The 15,649-nt window shown below is 44.7% G+C and overlaps 2 protein-coding genes across 6 annotated transcripts in view; one reads left to right on the top strand and one right to left on the bottom strand.

The window, feature by feature from the left end:
• The window catches only part of LOC123773203 (T-box transcription factor T-like), a 214,721-nt gene that overhangs the window by 100,135 nt on the left and 98,937 nt on the right, over positions 1–15,649 (top strand). The gene's annotated exons all lie outside the window — the stretch shown is intronic.
• LOC123750865 (putative uncharacterized protein DDB_G0290521) overlaps positions 3,264–15,649 on the bottom strand; it is a 39,359-nt gene continuing 26,973 nt past the window's right edge. For 2 of the 3 annotated variants that reach the window (XM_069315283.1, XM_069315284.1), the window contains exons 2-5: positions 12,827–13,007; positions 11,945–12,157; positions 11,133–11,538; positions 3,264–5,206 (exon numbers count right to left, since the gene is read on the bottom strand). In XM_069315283.1, coding sequence (XP_069171384.1) covers positions 4,040–5,206; positions 11,133–11,255 — 1,290 coding nt within the window. In that variant the 5' untranslated portion in view covers positions 11,256–11,538; positions 11,945–12,157; positions 12,827–13,007 and the 3' untranslated portion in view covers positions 3,264–4,039. The remainder of the gene's footprint in view (positions 5,207–11,132; positions 11,539–11,944; positions 12,158–12,826; positions 13,008–15,649) is intronic. The other variant, XM_069315285.1, reaches the window with a different exon arrangement.

Genomic DNA, 15,649 nt, shown 5'->3' with positions numbered 1-15,649 from the left:
AACATATACGTATGGTACTTATATGGGTATATATATGGTACTTAAATTGATATATGTATGGCACTTATGTAAGGTACATTTAAAGATATGTATGGTACTTATAAAGACATATGTCTGATATTTATAACGGCATATCTATGGTACTTATATGGGTATATGTATGGTACTTATATGGGTATATGTATTATTATAGTCGTGGGTTGGTGGTGTTGTCGTCGTTGTTCCTCCTTTACAGACAACCCAACCCACAACTCGGTAGAGTGCTTATACCTCGCTAGGAGATAACACTAGGCGCTTCTGGCCCTTGGATAGGGGCTCAACGTCACACATTTAGGGGATGCGGCTCCAACACTTAGCCTCGTTGTCACGTGCACACACCCACTCGAGCCGCTGTGACTTCCCACTCTCTCCTTAGGTGATATGATCTCCTCAATCCCCCTTTGACTTATTAGTATTACCTTCTACCCTGTCGACAGCAGTGGTTCTTGGTTCTTTCTCTCTCTCCTTCTTTACTACCTCCTGGGAAGCCTCACTAGGACAAGGGCAAACACCGGCAAATTGGGATACATTTACTGTACAAAACACATACACGATACATACACACATATAATAATAATGAATCCTATACTCTATAATATTACAATCAGGTTGCACTCCAACACCATCAGAACTCTATCATCAGCTTATCAAGTGGTATCCTATCTTCTGATTCACCACCTGATACTATCAACCTCCTCAAGTAGATCAAGTCTACATACACTGTTGCACCATCAGCAAGAGAATATATATATGTATCTATAAATGTGTGCAAAGAAAATTGGCATTTGAATGCAATAACATATATCAGCCTAAATGTTCCTTGCTACACTGCAATGATCAATCGATCACCCTATCAGTCCTAGAACGCATACATCTGTAGGTAATCCAGCCTACGACTGTAACTCTAAACTTCAGTATAAAACACTCCTTGACATAAGAATGCCAACAATCACTCACCTCTCACTGTGTCTTGCACGCTAATGACAACCAAACACTATCAACTCCCTACAAGTAATCCACCAGAACTTCCCTTCCACATCTGGAAGTTCACTACCCTGATATCTTTAGGTTCTTCCGGGCTTCACTACCAGGATCCTCTGCAGCTCCTCCAGGCTGCTATCATGAAGTTTCCTTGAGCAACTATGGTGCTTCACCCTTCTGCTGGGGTCCTCCACAGCTCTCCTGGCTGCTACGCCATGAAGTTTCCTCGAGCAATTATGGTGCTTCACCGCCTCTACAGAAGCACGTGACACTCCTCTTCGCTGCTTCTCCTCACAACTCGAGGTCCTCTGCTCCACTACCTTGGAGTCTCATCAACTACTTCATCTGTGCTGGCATCGAAGTTCTCAGCAACTTCTTCCCCAAAGACAAACCTGCAACCCATCGACACTCCAATAAAATTGTTTCCCCTTTAACACATAAACGCAAATAATCACACAATATGTTTGCCTCAAACCTCTATCTGTCCTCTACATACAGTGAGAGTGGACTCCCCCGTTTTAGGCGGGTCCATACTCCACGTCGCCCGGCGGTCCTCACTCACGCTGGGAGGGTCCTTCGCCGTCAGGAGCCGGGCTCCCTCAGTGGCCCGCCACCGCTCAGAGGGGACGGATGTCGCTCCGTGTTCCTCCCTCTCCACTCTCTTATTTCAGGCCTTCTGCCTTATTAAAACATGTCTAACTTATAAATAAACATCGCTTCTGTCGCTGGGCACACGACCAACTACAAGCAATCACTATGAACTGGCTTAAATCGTGCTTACCACAGATTGTCTAGTGAGGGCACTATCCCTCTGACAGAGCTTGGTCACGGCGCTTTCACGGCCCACAATAATGCCTCTGGGCGATTTAATATCTGCTCGTCGACCAGGACTTGAGACCACAACGTTCCCAGCTCGATTCTACAGCTGGCACATCTGCATACTTCTCTTCTCTTCGAGATATATCACTAGGGGTTCCCTTCTGACGGGAGCTCAAACGGAGCGCGGCTTCTCCCTGCGATGTCTGGCACTCAAGTGAGGTCAAAGCCCCTCCAGAAGCGAGCCTCACGCCTCCAGCAAAATGTCCACATCTCCTAGCCAGTCATTTATCTGTTTTCTTCTTCATTGCCCATAATCTTAAATTGTTATATATATCCAAGCAACCATTTTACATATGGGTTATCACCTCTATATTTCTTAGACCTTCTGGTTAGGTCAGGCTTGATGAATAACTCTCAAGGAGGGAGACTCGTTTCTCCTGCAGGCTGAGATCATAACAGTATGGTACTTATATGGGTATATATATGGTACTTAAATTGACATATGTATGGTACTTATGTAAGGTACATTTAAAGATATGTATGGTACTTATAAAGACATATGTCTGATATTTATAACGGCATATCTATGGTACTTATAAAGGCATATGTATGATACTTATAAATGCATATGTATGGTACTTAAAACGGCACATGGATTATACTTATATGGGCATATATATGGCAATTACACGAGCATATGTATGGTACTTATAAGGCCAAGTAAAAGGTACATATATTGGCATGTGTATGGTACTTATATGGTCCTTATAAAAAGTCGTAATTTGAAAATGAAAATAGGTGCAGAGAGTCAGAATTCGGCTCAAAAATCACGCTCAGGAGTCAAATTTCGGACATTTCAGATATTTTGAAAACTGCAGGGGGGTTTGGGCAAAATATGATCCATCTCCGTTTTCAGTAATTGGCATATTTTCGGAATAAAAAGTCGTAATTTGAAAATGAAAATAGGTGCAGAGAGTCAGAATTCGGCTAAAAAATCACGCTCAGGAGTCAAATTTCGGACATTTCAGATATTTTGAAAACTGCAGGGGGGTTTGGGCAAAATATGACCCATCGCCGTTTTCAGTAATTGGCATATTTTCGGTATAAAAAGTCGTAATTTGAATATCTGCACCTATTTTCATTTTCAAATTACGACTTTTTATACCGAAAATATGCCAATTACTGAAAACGGCGATGGGTCATATTTTGCCCAAACCCCCCTGCAGAAGGGATATAGATATGGCGTGTAATGGACAAGGACGATCATGGGTCAACGGGGTGAGGGAGACGGGAGATGGATGGTGATAACTGACAATCGAAGAAGAATAAAACTGCTTCAGCAGTTTGAATATGACAGACCATTATAGTGCTTATTTAAATCTTAACATACAATTATAAACCAAAGGATAAGAAAACATTCACAATATACTCTGTAACACTATATTTAGCAGAAAATACAGCAGTTACACTAAAAAAACACTGAATTACAACTCCTAACTTGGGCTGACATGTCACAAGTTTGCTGTACAGATATTATATACATCAACAGAGGGATTTGAGGGAGGGGCTAAAATGACTTGTAGGCAAAATGTAAGGTAGTGTAAAGAGAAAATAGATGCAAAGTGTAAGTTACGTAAGATATAACAATGAAAATAGTCAGGACTAAGGACAATCGCAAATCATGACTATGATCTTGGAATAAAAAAGTAACTAAAATAATTACTGTAAGTACATTTGAGATACAAACATACACTTGGAAAGTTATCTTCAAATGCAAGACTGTGGGTAAGTTAGGCATTATGTTATACACACAATTATGTTTATATCATTGTATTGAAATATACAACTCTACTGATGGTTAGGTCACCCTCCACTTTTCCCAACTTCATCACCTGTACCAAAGGCTTGCTTCTTCAGTTGCTGCTGCTGACACTCATGTTCTCCAAACTGTTCATAATACCTGAGATTTCTATCATTATTTACAGAAACTGGTCAGGCTACAGTGATGACATTATGCATATCGTTTGTTGCTACTTCTATATCTACAAACGTGTAAATACATTAAGTACTTTTTTTGTAAGTCTGCATTCATTGAACTGTCACTGGTGGATTGTTATTGTCAATTACTTCAAATATTAACTTAAATATGATAATGCACACAATTCTATGATATATGGAAAATTTCACAGCATTAGAGGATTCACGGGCTGAATACTCTGAGTGTACGCATGAGAGCAGTGAGTACACCAGCCAGGTTGGTGGCCTGAGTCATGAGGGTGTTCATGGAAGGGTGGTCCATTCCCCTGCCAGCAGCAGAGAGTGCTGCCCGTACTGTGGACTGGTAGGTGGTAGCCACATCCCTCACCTTCACCACCACATTCTGTGTCTGTAGTGGTGTGGTTGTATGCCGCACTACTTGATGGGTAACATCAACCATGCGTTGCATCAGAGTTATACACGTGGCCAGACAGTTAAGTAAAGTATCTTCTGATTCTGTGGCTGACTTTACAAATAATTTAGAGGCAGTTACAAATTGTCTTGATTCACTTGTAAGGGCCTCTCTGGCTTCTTGAAATTTTGCTTCATCTTGAGTGGCAGTGCCTTCAGAACGCTGTGCTTCTGCACAAGCTGCTGCTATCTCTGTTAAGGATTTTAAGGATTGACTAACTACTACTGAAAAACGACGGAAGGCATCTCTTGACGCTGGAGGCATCACTTCAATATCCTCTGTTTCTTCTAATGAATCTTGATCAAAGCTACCAGAGTCTAAAGAATCATCAAGCTCCATACCATTTGGAGTCTTGCCATTTACCATTTTGTTTTTAGGTGATAGTTTTGGTGAGGACGTCTGAAGAGGAGCAACTTCTTGGTTAAGGCTGTTCTTAAGGGCCACACTGGAGTTATCTGGTCTGGGCAATCTTGAGGTTGTGGAGTTTTTGTCGGCACTTCTTACGGGACTTTTGACACCATTTGATGCTGGTGTTGATGCAGGAACTCTTCGAGCTGGTGACTGACTAGTCTTAGCTGGAAGCAGAGGCTTATGTTCCTCAGTGGCAGCTGACTTACGGCTAACTTTAGGACTCTTCTGAGGAGAACGTGTACCACCTCTAGGGGACGTTGGACTGGCAGCAGGAGCTTTACCACTGGTAGGTGTGGAAGGTGCATTTAATTTGCTTGAAGGACGCGGACGGTGTGTGCCTGGTAAATTATTTGTTGGAGAAGTTGTTGGACTGAGCTGGGGCTTGCGCAGTCTGGAAGGCACCGAGGGAGGCCGTTCTGTGTTGTCTGGTGAGGGACTCCTTACTGCCTTGCGTGCTGGTGATGGAGAACGCAGGCCCTTATTTTGAATCGCTGCCTTCACATTGTCCTGTGAATAAAAATTTTCTTTAACAAAATCTTTCATGTTTCATTGGATGTACAGTATTGCATATACAGTACTGTATTGTAAATTATTTAAGAAAAATGTTTTTCTTGATACTCTTTCTGTAGTAAAATAATACAGCTTACAATTACTATCTTATGGCCTACTGAAATGAAGTTATTCTCACAATCAAATATAAATTGCATTACCCTTTACCTATATTTCTGAGGGGAGCCCCATGGCTCCCTGGAGCTAGCTATCCAGGCTGATAGGGATATATTACACTCTGGCATCAGTCAATGTGCATGGAGTTCTAGGCCTACCGGGAACCACGAGCCAGAACCTCTCCCGCTCAAAGAGACATGAGGAGCAATGGCTTATAGAAACCTCCGTGTGGTTGGAAGCATTCTATGTCTGCCATCGACTGGGTCAGGCACCCAGAAAGGTAAGCGTTCCAAAACAAACCCCCTATTCTGGTTCAAATATTGCTACTGAAAGCCAAACTAGTGGACAGAACTCCCCAAATGAAAATGAGTGAATGAGCATGATGTCACCACATTACCGCGCCGCTATCTGCACAACCCCACCTCCCCAGGAAGGGGAAGGGGAAACCCCAGACCCTCACGTCCATTATCCATCCTGCAATTCTTCGGCTCATGTGATTGGTCGTGTGTTTTGGGCTCACTTGGAGACTTACCAGGGGAGAGTTGTCCTTCTGACCCCTTGGTGGCTGGCCCAGCCTTGGTTTCAGGTGCTGCTTGCTCGGTGTCCAAACCCCTAGGGTCTTCCTGCGGCTCTGCCTCTTTCAGCAGATCGGTCCAGCCCGGTACGTGGCTGGTTCGCTATTCTCCTCGAGTCTTCACGTCTGGGCTTTCTGCCTTGGGGTCTATCATCACTTATGTTGTGCGCGGGTGGCTTCGTTGATAGTGTCCCACCTGCATGCTTCGTCTCGGCGGCAGTATGAAGTTTCCAGGCGGTCCCTTTGTTATTTCTTATCTCTGCGTAGGAGTACTTCTGTCTCAGATGGGGTTGTCTTGACCTTCCTTTCGTGGTTGTTCCAGGGCGGTCATCTTGTGCCGAATACTGTTGCCTCACATCGTGCTGTACTTGCGGAGCTGCTGCAGCTTGTGTTCGGTATTGATGTTACTTCTGCTCCATTCCACAAGCTGTCTCATGCGTTGTTTCACCTCCGGCCTGCTCATGCACTGCCGGAGTTGTAATGGTTGTTGGACCGGGTGCTCTTCTCCTTAGTTTGTGGTGGCCCCTTAGGTTCAGGTTTGTGGTGGCCCCTTAGGTTCAGGTTTGTGGTGGCCCCTTAGGTTCAGGTTTGTGGTGGCCCCTTAGGTTCAGGTTTGTGGTGGCCCCTTAGGTTCAGGTTTGTGGTGGCCCCTTAGGTTCAGGTTTGTGGTGGCCCCTTAGGTTCAGGTTTGTGGTGGCCCCTTAGGTTCAGGTTTGTGGTGGCCCCTTAGGTTCAGGTTTGTGGTGGCCCCTCAGGTTCAGGTTTGTGGTGGCCCCTTAGGTTCAGGTTTGTGGTGGCCCCTTAGGTTCAGGTTTGTGGTGGCCCCTTAGGTTCAGGTTTGTGGTGGCCCCTTAGGTTCAGGTTTGTGGTGGACCCCTTAGGTTCAGGTTTGTGGTGGACCCCTTAGGTTCAGGTTTGTGGTGGCCCCTTAGGTTCAGGTTTGTGGTGGCCCCTTAGGTTCAGGTTTGTGGTGGCCCCTTAGGTTCAGGTTTGTGGTGGCCCCTTAGGTTCAGGTTTGTGGTGGCCCCTTAGGTTCAGGTTTGTGGTGGCCCCTTAGGTTCAGGTTTGTGGTGGCCCCTTAGGTTCAGGTTTGTGGTGGCCCCTTAGGTTCAGGTTTGTGGTGGCCCCTTAGGTTCAGGTTTGTGGTGGCCCCTTAGGTTCAGGTTTGTGGTGGCCCCTTAGGTTCAGGTTTGTGGTGGCCCCTTAGGTTCAGGTTTGTGGTGGCCCCTTAGGTTCAGGTTTGTGGTGGCCCCTTAGGTTCAGGTTTGTGGTGGCCCCTTAGGTTCAGGTTTGTGGTGGCCCCTTAGGTTCAGGTTTGTGGTGGCCCCTTAGGTTCAGGTTTGTGGTGGCCCCTTAGGTTCAGGTTTGTGGTGGCCCCTTAGGTTCAGGTTTGTGGTGGCCCCTTAGGTTCAGGTTTGTGGTGGCCCCTTTAGGTTCAGGTTTGTGGTGGCCCCTTAGGTTCAGGTTTGTGGTGGCCCCTTAGGTTCAGGTTTGTGGTGGCCCCTTAGGTTCAGGTTTGTGGTGGCCCCTTAGGTTCAGGTTTGTGGTGGCCCCTTAGGTTCAGGTTTGTGGTGGCCCCTTAGGTTCAGGTTTGTGGTGGCCCCTTAGGTTCAGGTTTGTGGTGGCCCCTTAGGTTCAGGTTTGTGGTGGCCCCTTAGGTTCAGGTTTGTGGTGGCCCCTTAGGTTCAGGTTTGTGGTGGCCCCTTAGGTTCAGGTTTGTGGTGGCCCCTTAGGTTCAGGTTTGTGGTGGCCCCTTAGGTTCAGGTTTGTGGTGGCCCCTTAGGTTCAGGTTTGTTTGGCAAAGGCTCTTGTTGGCATTGGCCTCTGGGGGTCGGGTCGGGAAGCTTCATGATTGCCTCCTGGTGCAGGGGGCTCTTTTGGTCCTGGTAGTTGTTTTCTTCGTTTGGAGCTGTCTTCTTATTTTCTGGCGAGGAGTGAGACTGCTGTTTTCCAGAGGAGTCCTTGGGTTTTTGATTCCTGGTTGGTGTGGCCAGGGGTGCATCGTGTGTTATAACATACTAACATAGTTCTAACCTAACAAGGCTAACATAGTTCCAATCTACAAAAGTGGCAGCAGGGAAGACCCCCTCAATTATAGACCTGTATCATTGACAAGTGTAATAGTCAAAATATTGGAAAAAATAATAAAAACTAAATGGGTAGAACACCTGGAGAGAAATGATATAATATCAGACAGACAGTATGGTTTTCAATCTGGAAGATCCTGTGTATCAAATTTACTCAGTTTTTATGATCGAGCCACAGAGATTTTACAGGAAAGAGATGGTTGGGTTGACTGCATCTATCTGGACCTAAGAAAGGCTTTCGACCAAATGCCACATAAGAGTTTGTTCTGGAAACTAGAAAATATTGGAGGGGTGACAGGTAAGCTTCTAACATGGCTGAAAAATTTTCTGACATAGAAAAATGAGGGCAGTAATCAGAGGCAATGTATCAGACTGGAGAAATGTCATAAGTGGAGTACCACAGGGTTCAGTTCTTGCACCAGTGATGTTTATTGTCTACATAAATGATCTACTAGATGAAATACAGAATTATATGAACATGTTTGCTGATGATGCTAAGATAATAGGGAAGATAAGAAACCTAGATGATTGTCATGCCCTTCAAGAAGACCTGGACAAAATAAGTATATGGAGCACCACTTGGCAAATGGAATTTAATGTGAATAAATGCCATGTTATGGAATGTGGACTAGGAGAACATAGACCCCACACAACCTATAAATTATGTGAGAAATCTTTAAAGAATTTTGATAAAGAAAGAGATCTAGGGGTGGTTCTAGATAGAAAACTATCACCTGAGGACCACATAAAGAACATTGTGCGAGGAACCTATGCTATGCTTTCTAACTTTAGAATTGCTTTTAAATACATGGATGCCGATATACTAAAGAAATTGTTCACGAGTTTTGTTAGGCTAAAGCTAAAATATACAGCTGTTGTGTGGTGCCCATATCTTAAGAAGCACATCAACAAACTGGAAAAGGTGCAAAGACATGCTACTAAGTGGCTCCCAGAACTGAAGGGCAAGAGCTACGAGGAGAAGTTAGAGGCATTAAATATGCCAAAACTAGAAGACAGAAGAAAAAGAGGTGATATGATCACTACATACAAAATAGTAACAGGAATTGATAAAATTGATAGAGTAGCTTTCCTGAGACCTGGAACTTCAAGAACAAGAAGTCATAAATTTAAACTAACTAAACAAAGATGCTGAAAAAATATAAGAAAATTTACTTTCGCAAACAGAGTGGTAGACAGTTGGAACAAGTTAAGTGAGAAGGCGGTGGAGGCCACCAGCGTTACATGACAAAGAGTGCTGGGAAAACGGGACACCACGAGTGTAGCTCTCATCCTGTAATTACACTTAGGTAATAATACTTAGGTAATAACACACACACACACACACACACACACACACACACACACACACACACACACACACACACATACACATTATAATTACTGTGTGACCGGCTGGGTAGTTTAGCTGGTTCGTTGGTTGATTGGTTGGTTGGCTAGTGTGTGGGGCAAGTGGGTGTACAGACGGGTTGGATGAATAGATGGATAACTAACTGGCTGTCAGGTATGGAGTGGGAGGCAGGCAGGCAGGAACACAACATTCAAAGACACACCCACACCCACTCCATACTCCCCTCTCGCCTGAAGGTTCCCTCCTTCCCTTCCTCCACCACCCTCCCAACCCTCACGTACACTCAATCCTTCCCTTCCTACACATGCCGTCCTCTCCCTCCCAGCTCTTCCGGAACCGTCTCAGCCACCACCAGCAGTCATTATAAGGACACGTCAAGAAAATGGTTGTGAATCTCTCACTCGCCCTCCACAAAAGCGCCCCTATACACACCCAGCATATCCCAAACTCCGATACATGTACACTCACACATGCACCCCACACACACTCGCCCACATCCCAAATCTCCACACCAGCCTACACCACCACATCCCAAACAGTCCCTCCAGACTCTCCCCTCTCTCTCCAAAACCCTCGACCTTGAAACCTGCCACCTCCAAAATCCCCCATACCCCACGCCTCGACCCACTGCTACAGTATGACCTGATGCCTGACTGCATTATCCAGCAAAATCTTTGGTTATCTGAATTCCTATTCAGATATGGTGAAGTTTTTATCCAGCCTCAAAAACTGCCAGATAACCCAAAGATTCGGAAAAGCGGGCTTCAGATAAGCGAGATTATACTGTAATTCATGGATGGGTCATGAAAGATGTCAAGCTAAGAATACAGTATCAGAAAAAGTTGTAAACCTAATATGAAGATCTGATGAATGAAGATGATAATTCTTTTAGCAGTGTGTTACTGTAAAAAATTTACTTAGATAAGCTGAAAGTTTTGATTGATGTATGAGAAGACGGTTTAAAGTGAATGTGGGCAATACTCATGTTATATGCTAATTAAGATAATAGGAAATCATGTGAAATAAATATGAATTGCATACTAGAAGTGGTCAATCAGTTTCAATACTTGCATATGTGATATCAAAGGAATTTGTTCAATTGAAGTAGTTGCAATTGAACATCTGTTACACTGATGTTCTGACAATATTGCAATACTGCATAAGTAAGTCCAATGTGACCCTCGCTAAAAGCACCATCGAGGCTCGCCAAACCTCGATACGAGACAGACAATAAACACACTTTTACATAAGAACATAAGAACAAAGGTAACTGCAGAAGGCCTATTGGCTCATACGAGGCAGCTCCTATTCTATAACCACCCAATCCCACTCATATACATGTCCAACCCGCGCTTGAAACAATCGAGGGACACCACCTCCACCACGTTACGCGGCAAATTGGTTCCAGAAATCAACAACCCTGTTACTGAACCAGTATTTACCCAAGTCTTACCTACTCACTAAAGCTGTAAAAGCTGGGGCTTAACTTCAAAACAAAAATGAAAGAGCTCATCAGGAAGAAGGGTGAGACATACTTCCTACCCCCAATGGAGATGGTTGCTACTTGGTAAATACCAGCACAAAGTTAGATCTGTGTTCCTAACAGTAACATTTCCTATTGTAGGCCATTAAACACTACACAAAATAACATATGGGTACTAAGGTACAATGAAGCAAATATGCACATGAAAATGTTCCAGTAAATGTAAATTACCAAAAGAAAAAGATAATCTTTACCCTACTGATGCCTTCTTTGGCTTCATATAGTCTTCTTATGATATCTGATGACCTGTTGTCTTTCTCATCTGAAGTTGGAGGGGGAGGGATGATAAAAGCGGATATGTCATACTCGTTTCCCATTCTGCGATTTTCAGCACATCTTGAGGTTATCTTGAGATGATTTCGGGGCTTTTTTAGTGTCCCCGCGGCCCGGTCCTCGACCAGGCCTCCACCCCCAGGAAGCAGCCCGTGACAGCTGACTAACACCCAGGTACCTATTTACTGCTGGGTAACAGGGACATAGGGTGAAAGAAACTCTGCCCATTGTTTCTCGCCGGCGCCTGGGATCGAACCCAGGACCACAGGATCACAAGTCCAGCGTGCTGTCCGCTCGGCCGACCGGCTCCCCACATGTTTGAAGGTCCTGGGAATACAAGCATTACACTTCCTTAGAGGATTTATAAGAATACCACATGATAATTCTTAATGTTAAAACTAAGATTAATTTAGTGTAGAGTTTGTAAAACCATATATCATACTGTGTACCTATCATATGTGATGTACAAAATGAAATTACCTTGTGTATACTGTGTATTATTGATAAAGCTCTTTGCTTATTGGTAAATGCTCTTTGACTTACTACACATCCTTCAGGTGGTGGTGGAATGGTAAGGTTAGCAATGAAGGAGTCAATATCTTCACCTTCCTCCAGATGCAACCCGTTCTCGCAAATTTAATAAGTCAATATTGACTTATTAAATATGTGCATAGGTGACATACTTAACATAATAGATACCCTTAAAAAGATTCATAGAAAACACCGACCTTACCTAACCTTGTTAGTATCTTAAGATAAGCATCTTCTAGATGAATACCAAGCTGGCGGAGGGCTGCTAGGGTGAAGCTGGGGCCTTTGGTGCCTCCATTGCCACCTGAGCCTCTATTGATGCCCGATCCATTGAGTGGGGAAAAGAGAGAGTCGTTGGAGGTGATGCTGGTGTTGAGACTGCTCAGCGATGTGCTGTCCTCCGTGTCACTCGCTCCTGGAGTATGTTAATTAAAAGCTTTTATTTGTTGCCATTTTTTAATCGAAAATGATTGGTTTTACAGAATTGGTTTAATTGGTTTTACAGAAACCAATTAAATAAGCTCTTTAAAATGCTTTTTTTTTTATTTCTCTAAACAGTACCCAGTACTATACAGTATTACTGTACAGTATTTGTAAGAGAATTTATATTTTCAAATTACTAAAAAACTATACTGAAATTTGTATCTGTTTAGCTATTATGATTGTTCATCACCAGAAGAAATATACACATGAAATTATCTTACACTCAAGAAGCGTACCTACAAAATATCAGCAAGACTAACACTATGGAAATAAATAAATAAATAAATGTTTATTTAGGTAAGGTACATACATACAAGAATTTTTTTTACAAAGATTGGTGGACTTATAGATAGAGCTAGTACATATAATGCCTAAAGCCACTATTACGCAAAGCGTTTCGGGCATACATATGTATGTTCATATGTATGAAATCATATGTATGTTCTGAATTATGGTGATTATGTTCATTATGGTGATGACTAAACATGCACTTGATAGCCCTTAGTAGCATTCCATTTTACAAGTTATTTTGACATTGAATGGAATGGAAACAATAATAATAATAATGTCTTAACTAATGATTAAAAAAAATATGACTGACCCGTGGTAGTCGAATCAGAGTAGCTGGCTACAGTATCCTGATCGAGCCAACTTGGGTTGGTGAGTGATCTCAAGTCACCCAAATCTTGCTCAAGGGCCTTCAATTCCTTTTCCAAAGTTTCCCGATCAGCAAAGGGTGTGGGTGGGGTGCTAACCTGTGGTGGGAATACCTTTGTGCCATCCTGAAGAAAGAAAATATATGTTTAGTGAAAGTAATACTGTACCGAATAGTAATCATTGAAACTTAACTTCGGGTGCACACAATAAGCCTGGCAGGTTATAAATACAAAGACAAACTAAGAGTCCCAGTAATACAGTTGGGTTTGTTCTCGACTCACAATTGGGAATTCTGGGTTCGAAGTTTTCAGTAATTGGCATATTTTCGGTATAAAAAGTCGTAATTTGAAAATGAAAATAGGTGCAGAGAGTCAGTATTCGGCTCAAAAATCACGCTCAGGAGTCAAATTTCGGACATTTCAGATATTTTGAAAACTGCAGGGGGATTTGGGCAAAATATGACTCATCGCCGTTTTCAGTAATTGGCATATTTTCGGTATAAAAAGTCGTAATTTGAAAATGAAAATAGGCGCAGAGAGTCAGAATTCGGCTCAAAAATCACGCCCAGGAGTCAAATTTCGGACATTTCAGATATTTTTAAAACTGCAGGGGGGTTTGGGCAAAATATGACCCATCGCCGTTTTCAGTAATTGGCATATTTTCGGTATAAAAAGTCGTAATTTGAAAATGAAAATAGGTGCAGAGAGTCAGAATTCGGCTCAAAAATCTCGCTCAGGAGTCAAATTTCGGACATTTCAGATATTTTGAAAACTGCAGGGGGGTTTGGGCAAAATATGACCCATCGCCGTTTTCAGGAGTTGGCATATTTTCGGTATAAAAAGTCGTAATTTGAAAATGAAAATAGGTGCAGAGAGTCAGAATTCGGCTCAAAAATCACGCTCAGGAGTCAAATTTCATACATTTCAGATATTTTGAAAACTGCAGGGGGGTTTGGGCAAAATATGACCCATCGCCGTTTTCAGTAATTGGCATATTTTCGGTATAAAAAGTCGTAATGAGGTTATCTTGAGATGATTTCGGGGCTTTTTTAGTGTCCCCGCGGCCCGGTCCTCGACCAGGCCTCCACCCCCAGGAAGCAGCCCGTGACAGCTGACTAACTCCCAGGTACCTATTTACTGCTAGGTAACAGGGGCATTCAGGGTGAAAGAAACTTTGCCCATTGTTTCTGCCTCGTGAGGGAATCGAACCCGCGCCACAGAATTACGAGTCCTGCGCGCTATCCACCAGGCTACGAGGCCCCCTGGTATTTAGTCTAATAGTCCTGGATCTACGAGGATCGCTATTCATGAACAAAGAAGTACAGGTTCGGAAGTACTGGTTCGGAAATACAGGTTCGGAAGTACAGGTTCGGAAGTACTGGTTCGGAAGTACTGGTTCGGAAGTACTGGTTCGGAAGTACAGGTTCGGAAGTACAGGTTCGGAAGTACAGGTTCGGAAGTACAGGTTCGGAAGTACTGGTTCGGAAGTACTGGTTCGGAGGTACAGGTTCGGAAGTACAGGTTCGGAAGTACTGGTTCGGAGGTACAGGTTCGGAAGTACAGGTTCGGAAGTACAGGTTCGGAAGTACAGGTTCGGAAGTACAGGTTCGCAAGTACAGGTTCGCAAGTACAGGTTCGCAAGTACAGGTTCGCAAGTACAGGTTCGCAAGTACAGGTTCGCAAGTACAGGTTCGCAAGTACAGGTTCGCAAGTACTGGCGAATAAAGTTGATGCATTGTGAGCATATGCTGAGGCAGAGACTCCAGACATTACTGACGTAAGTGAAACATGGGGGACGAGAGGACATTACTGACGTAAGTGAAACATGGGGGACGAGAGGACATTATTGACGTAAGTGAAACATGGGGGACGAGAGGACATTACTGACGTAAGTGAAACATGGGGGACGAGAGGACATTATTGAAGGGGGAAGTCGTCCTCTCAGGGAGGAATTGTCTCCTTTTTATGTGTGAGCCAGAAAGTGGACGTGTTTAATTCTCGGGTTAATAGGGAGTGAGGACGGTGCGGAAGGGAGGGAGGGAGGGAGGGAAGGCGGTGCAAGAGGGAGGGAGGGCGGTGCAAGAGGGAGGGAGGGCGGTGCAAGAGGGAGGGAGGGCGGTGCAAGAGGGAGGGAGGGCGGTGCAAGAGGGAGGGAGGGCGGTGCAAGAGGGAGGGAGGGAGGGAGGACGATGCAAGAGGGAGGGAGGACGGTGCAAGAGGGAGGGAGGGAGGGAGGGAGGACGATGCAAGAGGGAGGGAGGGAGGACGGTGCATGAGGGAGGGAGGGAGGATGGTGCATGAGGGAGGGAGGGAGGACGGTGCATGAGGGAGGGAGGGAGGATGGTGCATGAGGGAGGGAGGGCAGTGCAAGAGGGAGGGAGGGAGGATGGTGCAAGAGGGAGGGAGGGAGGATGGTGCAAGAGGGAGGGAGGGAGGATGGTGCAAGAGGGAGGGAGGGAGGGCAGTGCAAGAGGGAGGGAGGGAGGATGGTGCAAGAGGGAGGGAGGGAGGATGGTGCAAGAGGGAGGGAGGGAGGATGGTGCAAGAGGGAGGGAGGAAGGGCGGTGCAAGAGGGAGGGAGGATGGTGCAAGAGGGAGGGAGGGAGGATGGTGCAAGAGGGAGGGAGGGAGGATGGTGCAAGAGGGAGGGAGGGAGGGCGGTGCAAGAGGGAGGGAGGGAGGATGGTGCAAGAGGGAGGGAGGGAGGACGGTGCAAGAGGGAGGGAGGGAGGACCACGCGAGAGGAAGAGAAAAAATTAACTTACTGT

This window comes from Procambarus clarkii, chromosome 81 (assembly GCF_040958095.1).
Source record: "Procambarus clarkii isolate CNS0578487 chromosome 81, FALCON_Pclarkii_2.0, whole genome shotgun sequence".
In the NCBI taxonomy this organism is placed as follows: domain Eukaryota; kingdom Metazoa; phylum Arthropoda; class Malacostraca; order Decapoda; family Cambaridae; genus Procambarus; species Procambarus clarkii.
The sequence above is the reverse complement of the archived record's forward strand: the minus strand, read 5'-3'. Positions and strand labels throughout refer to the sequence as shown.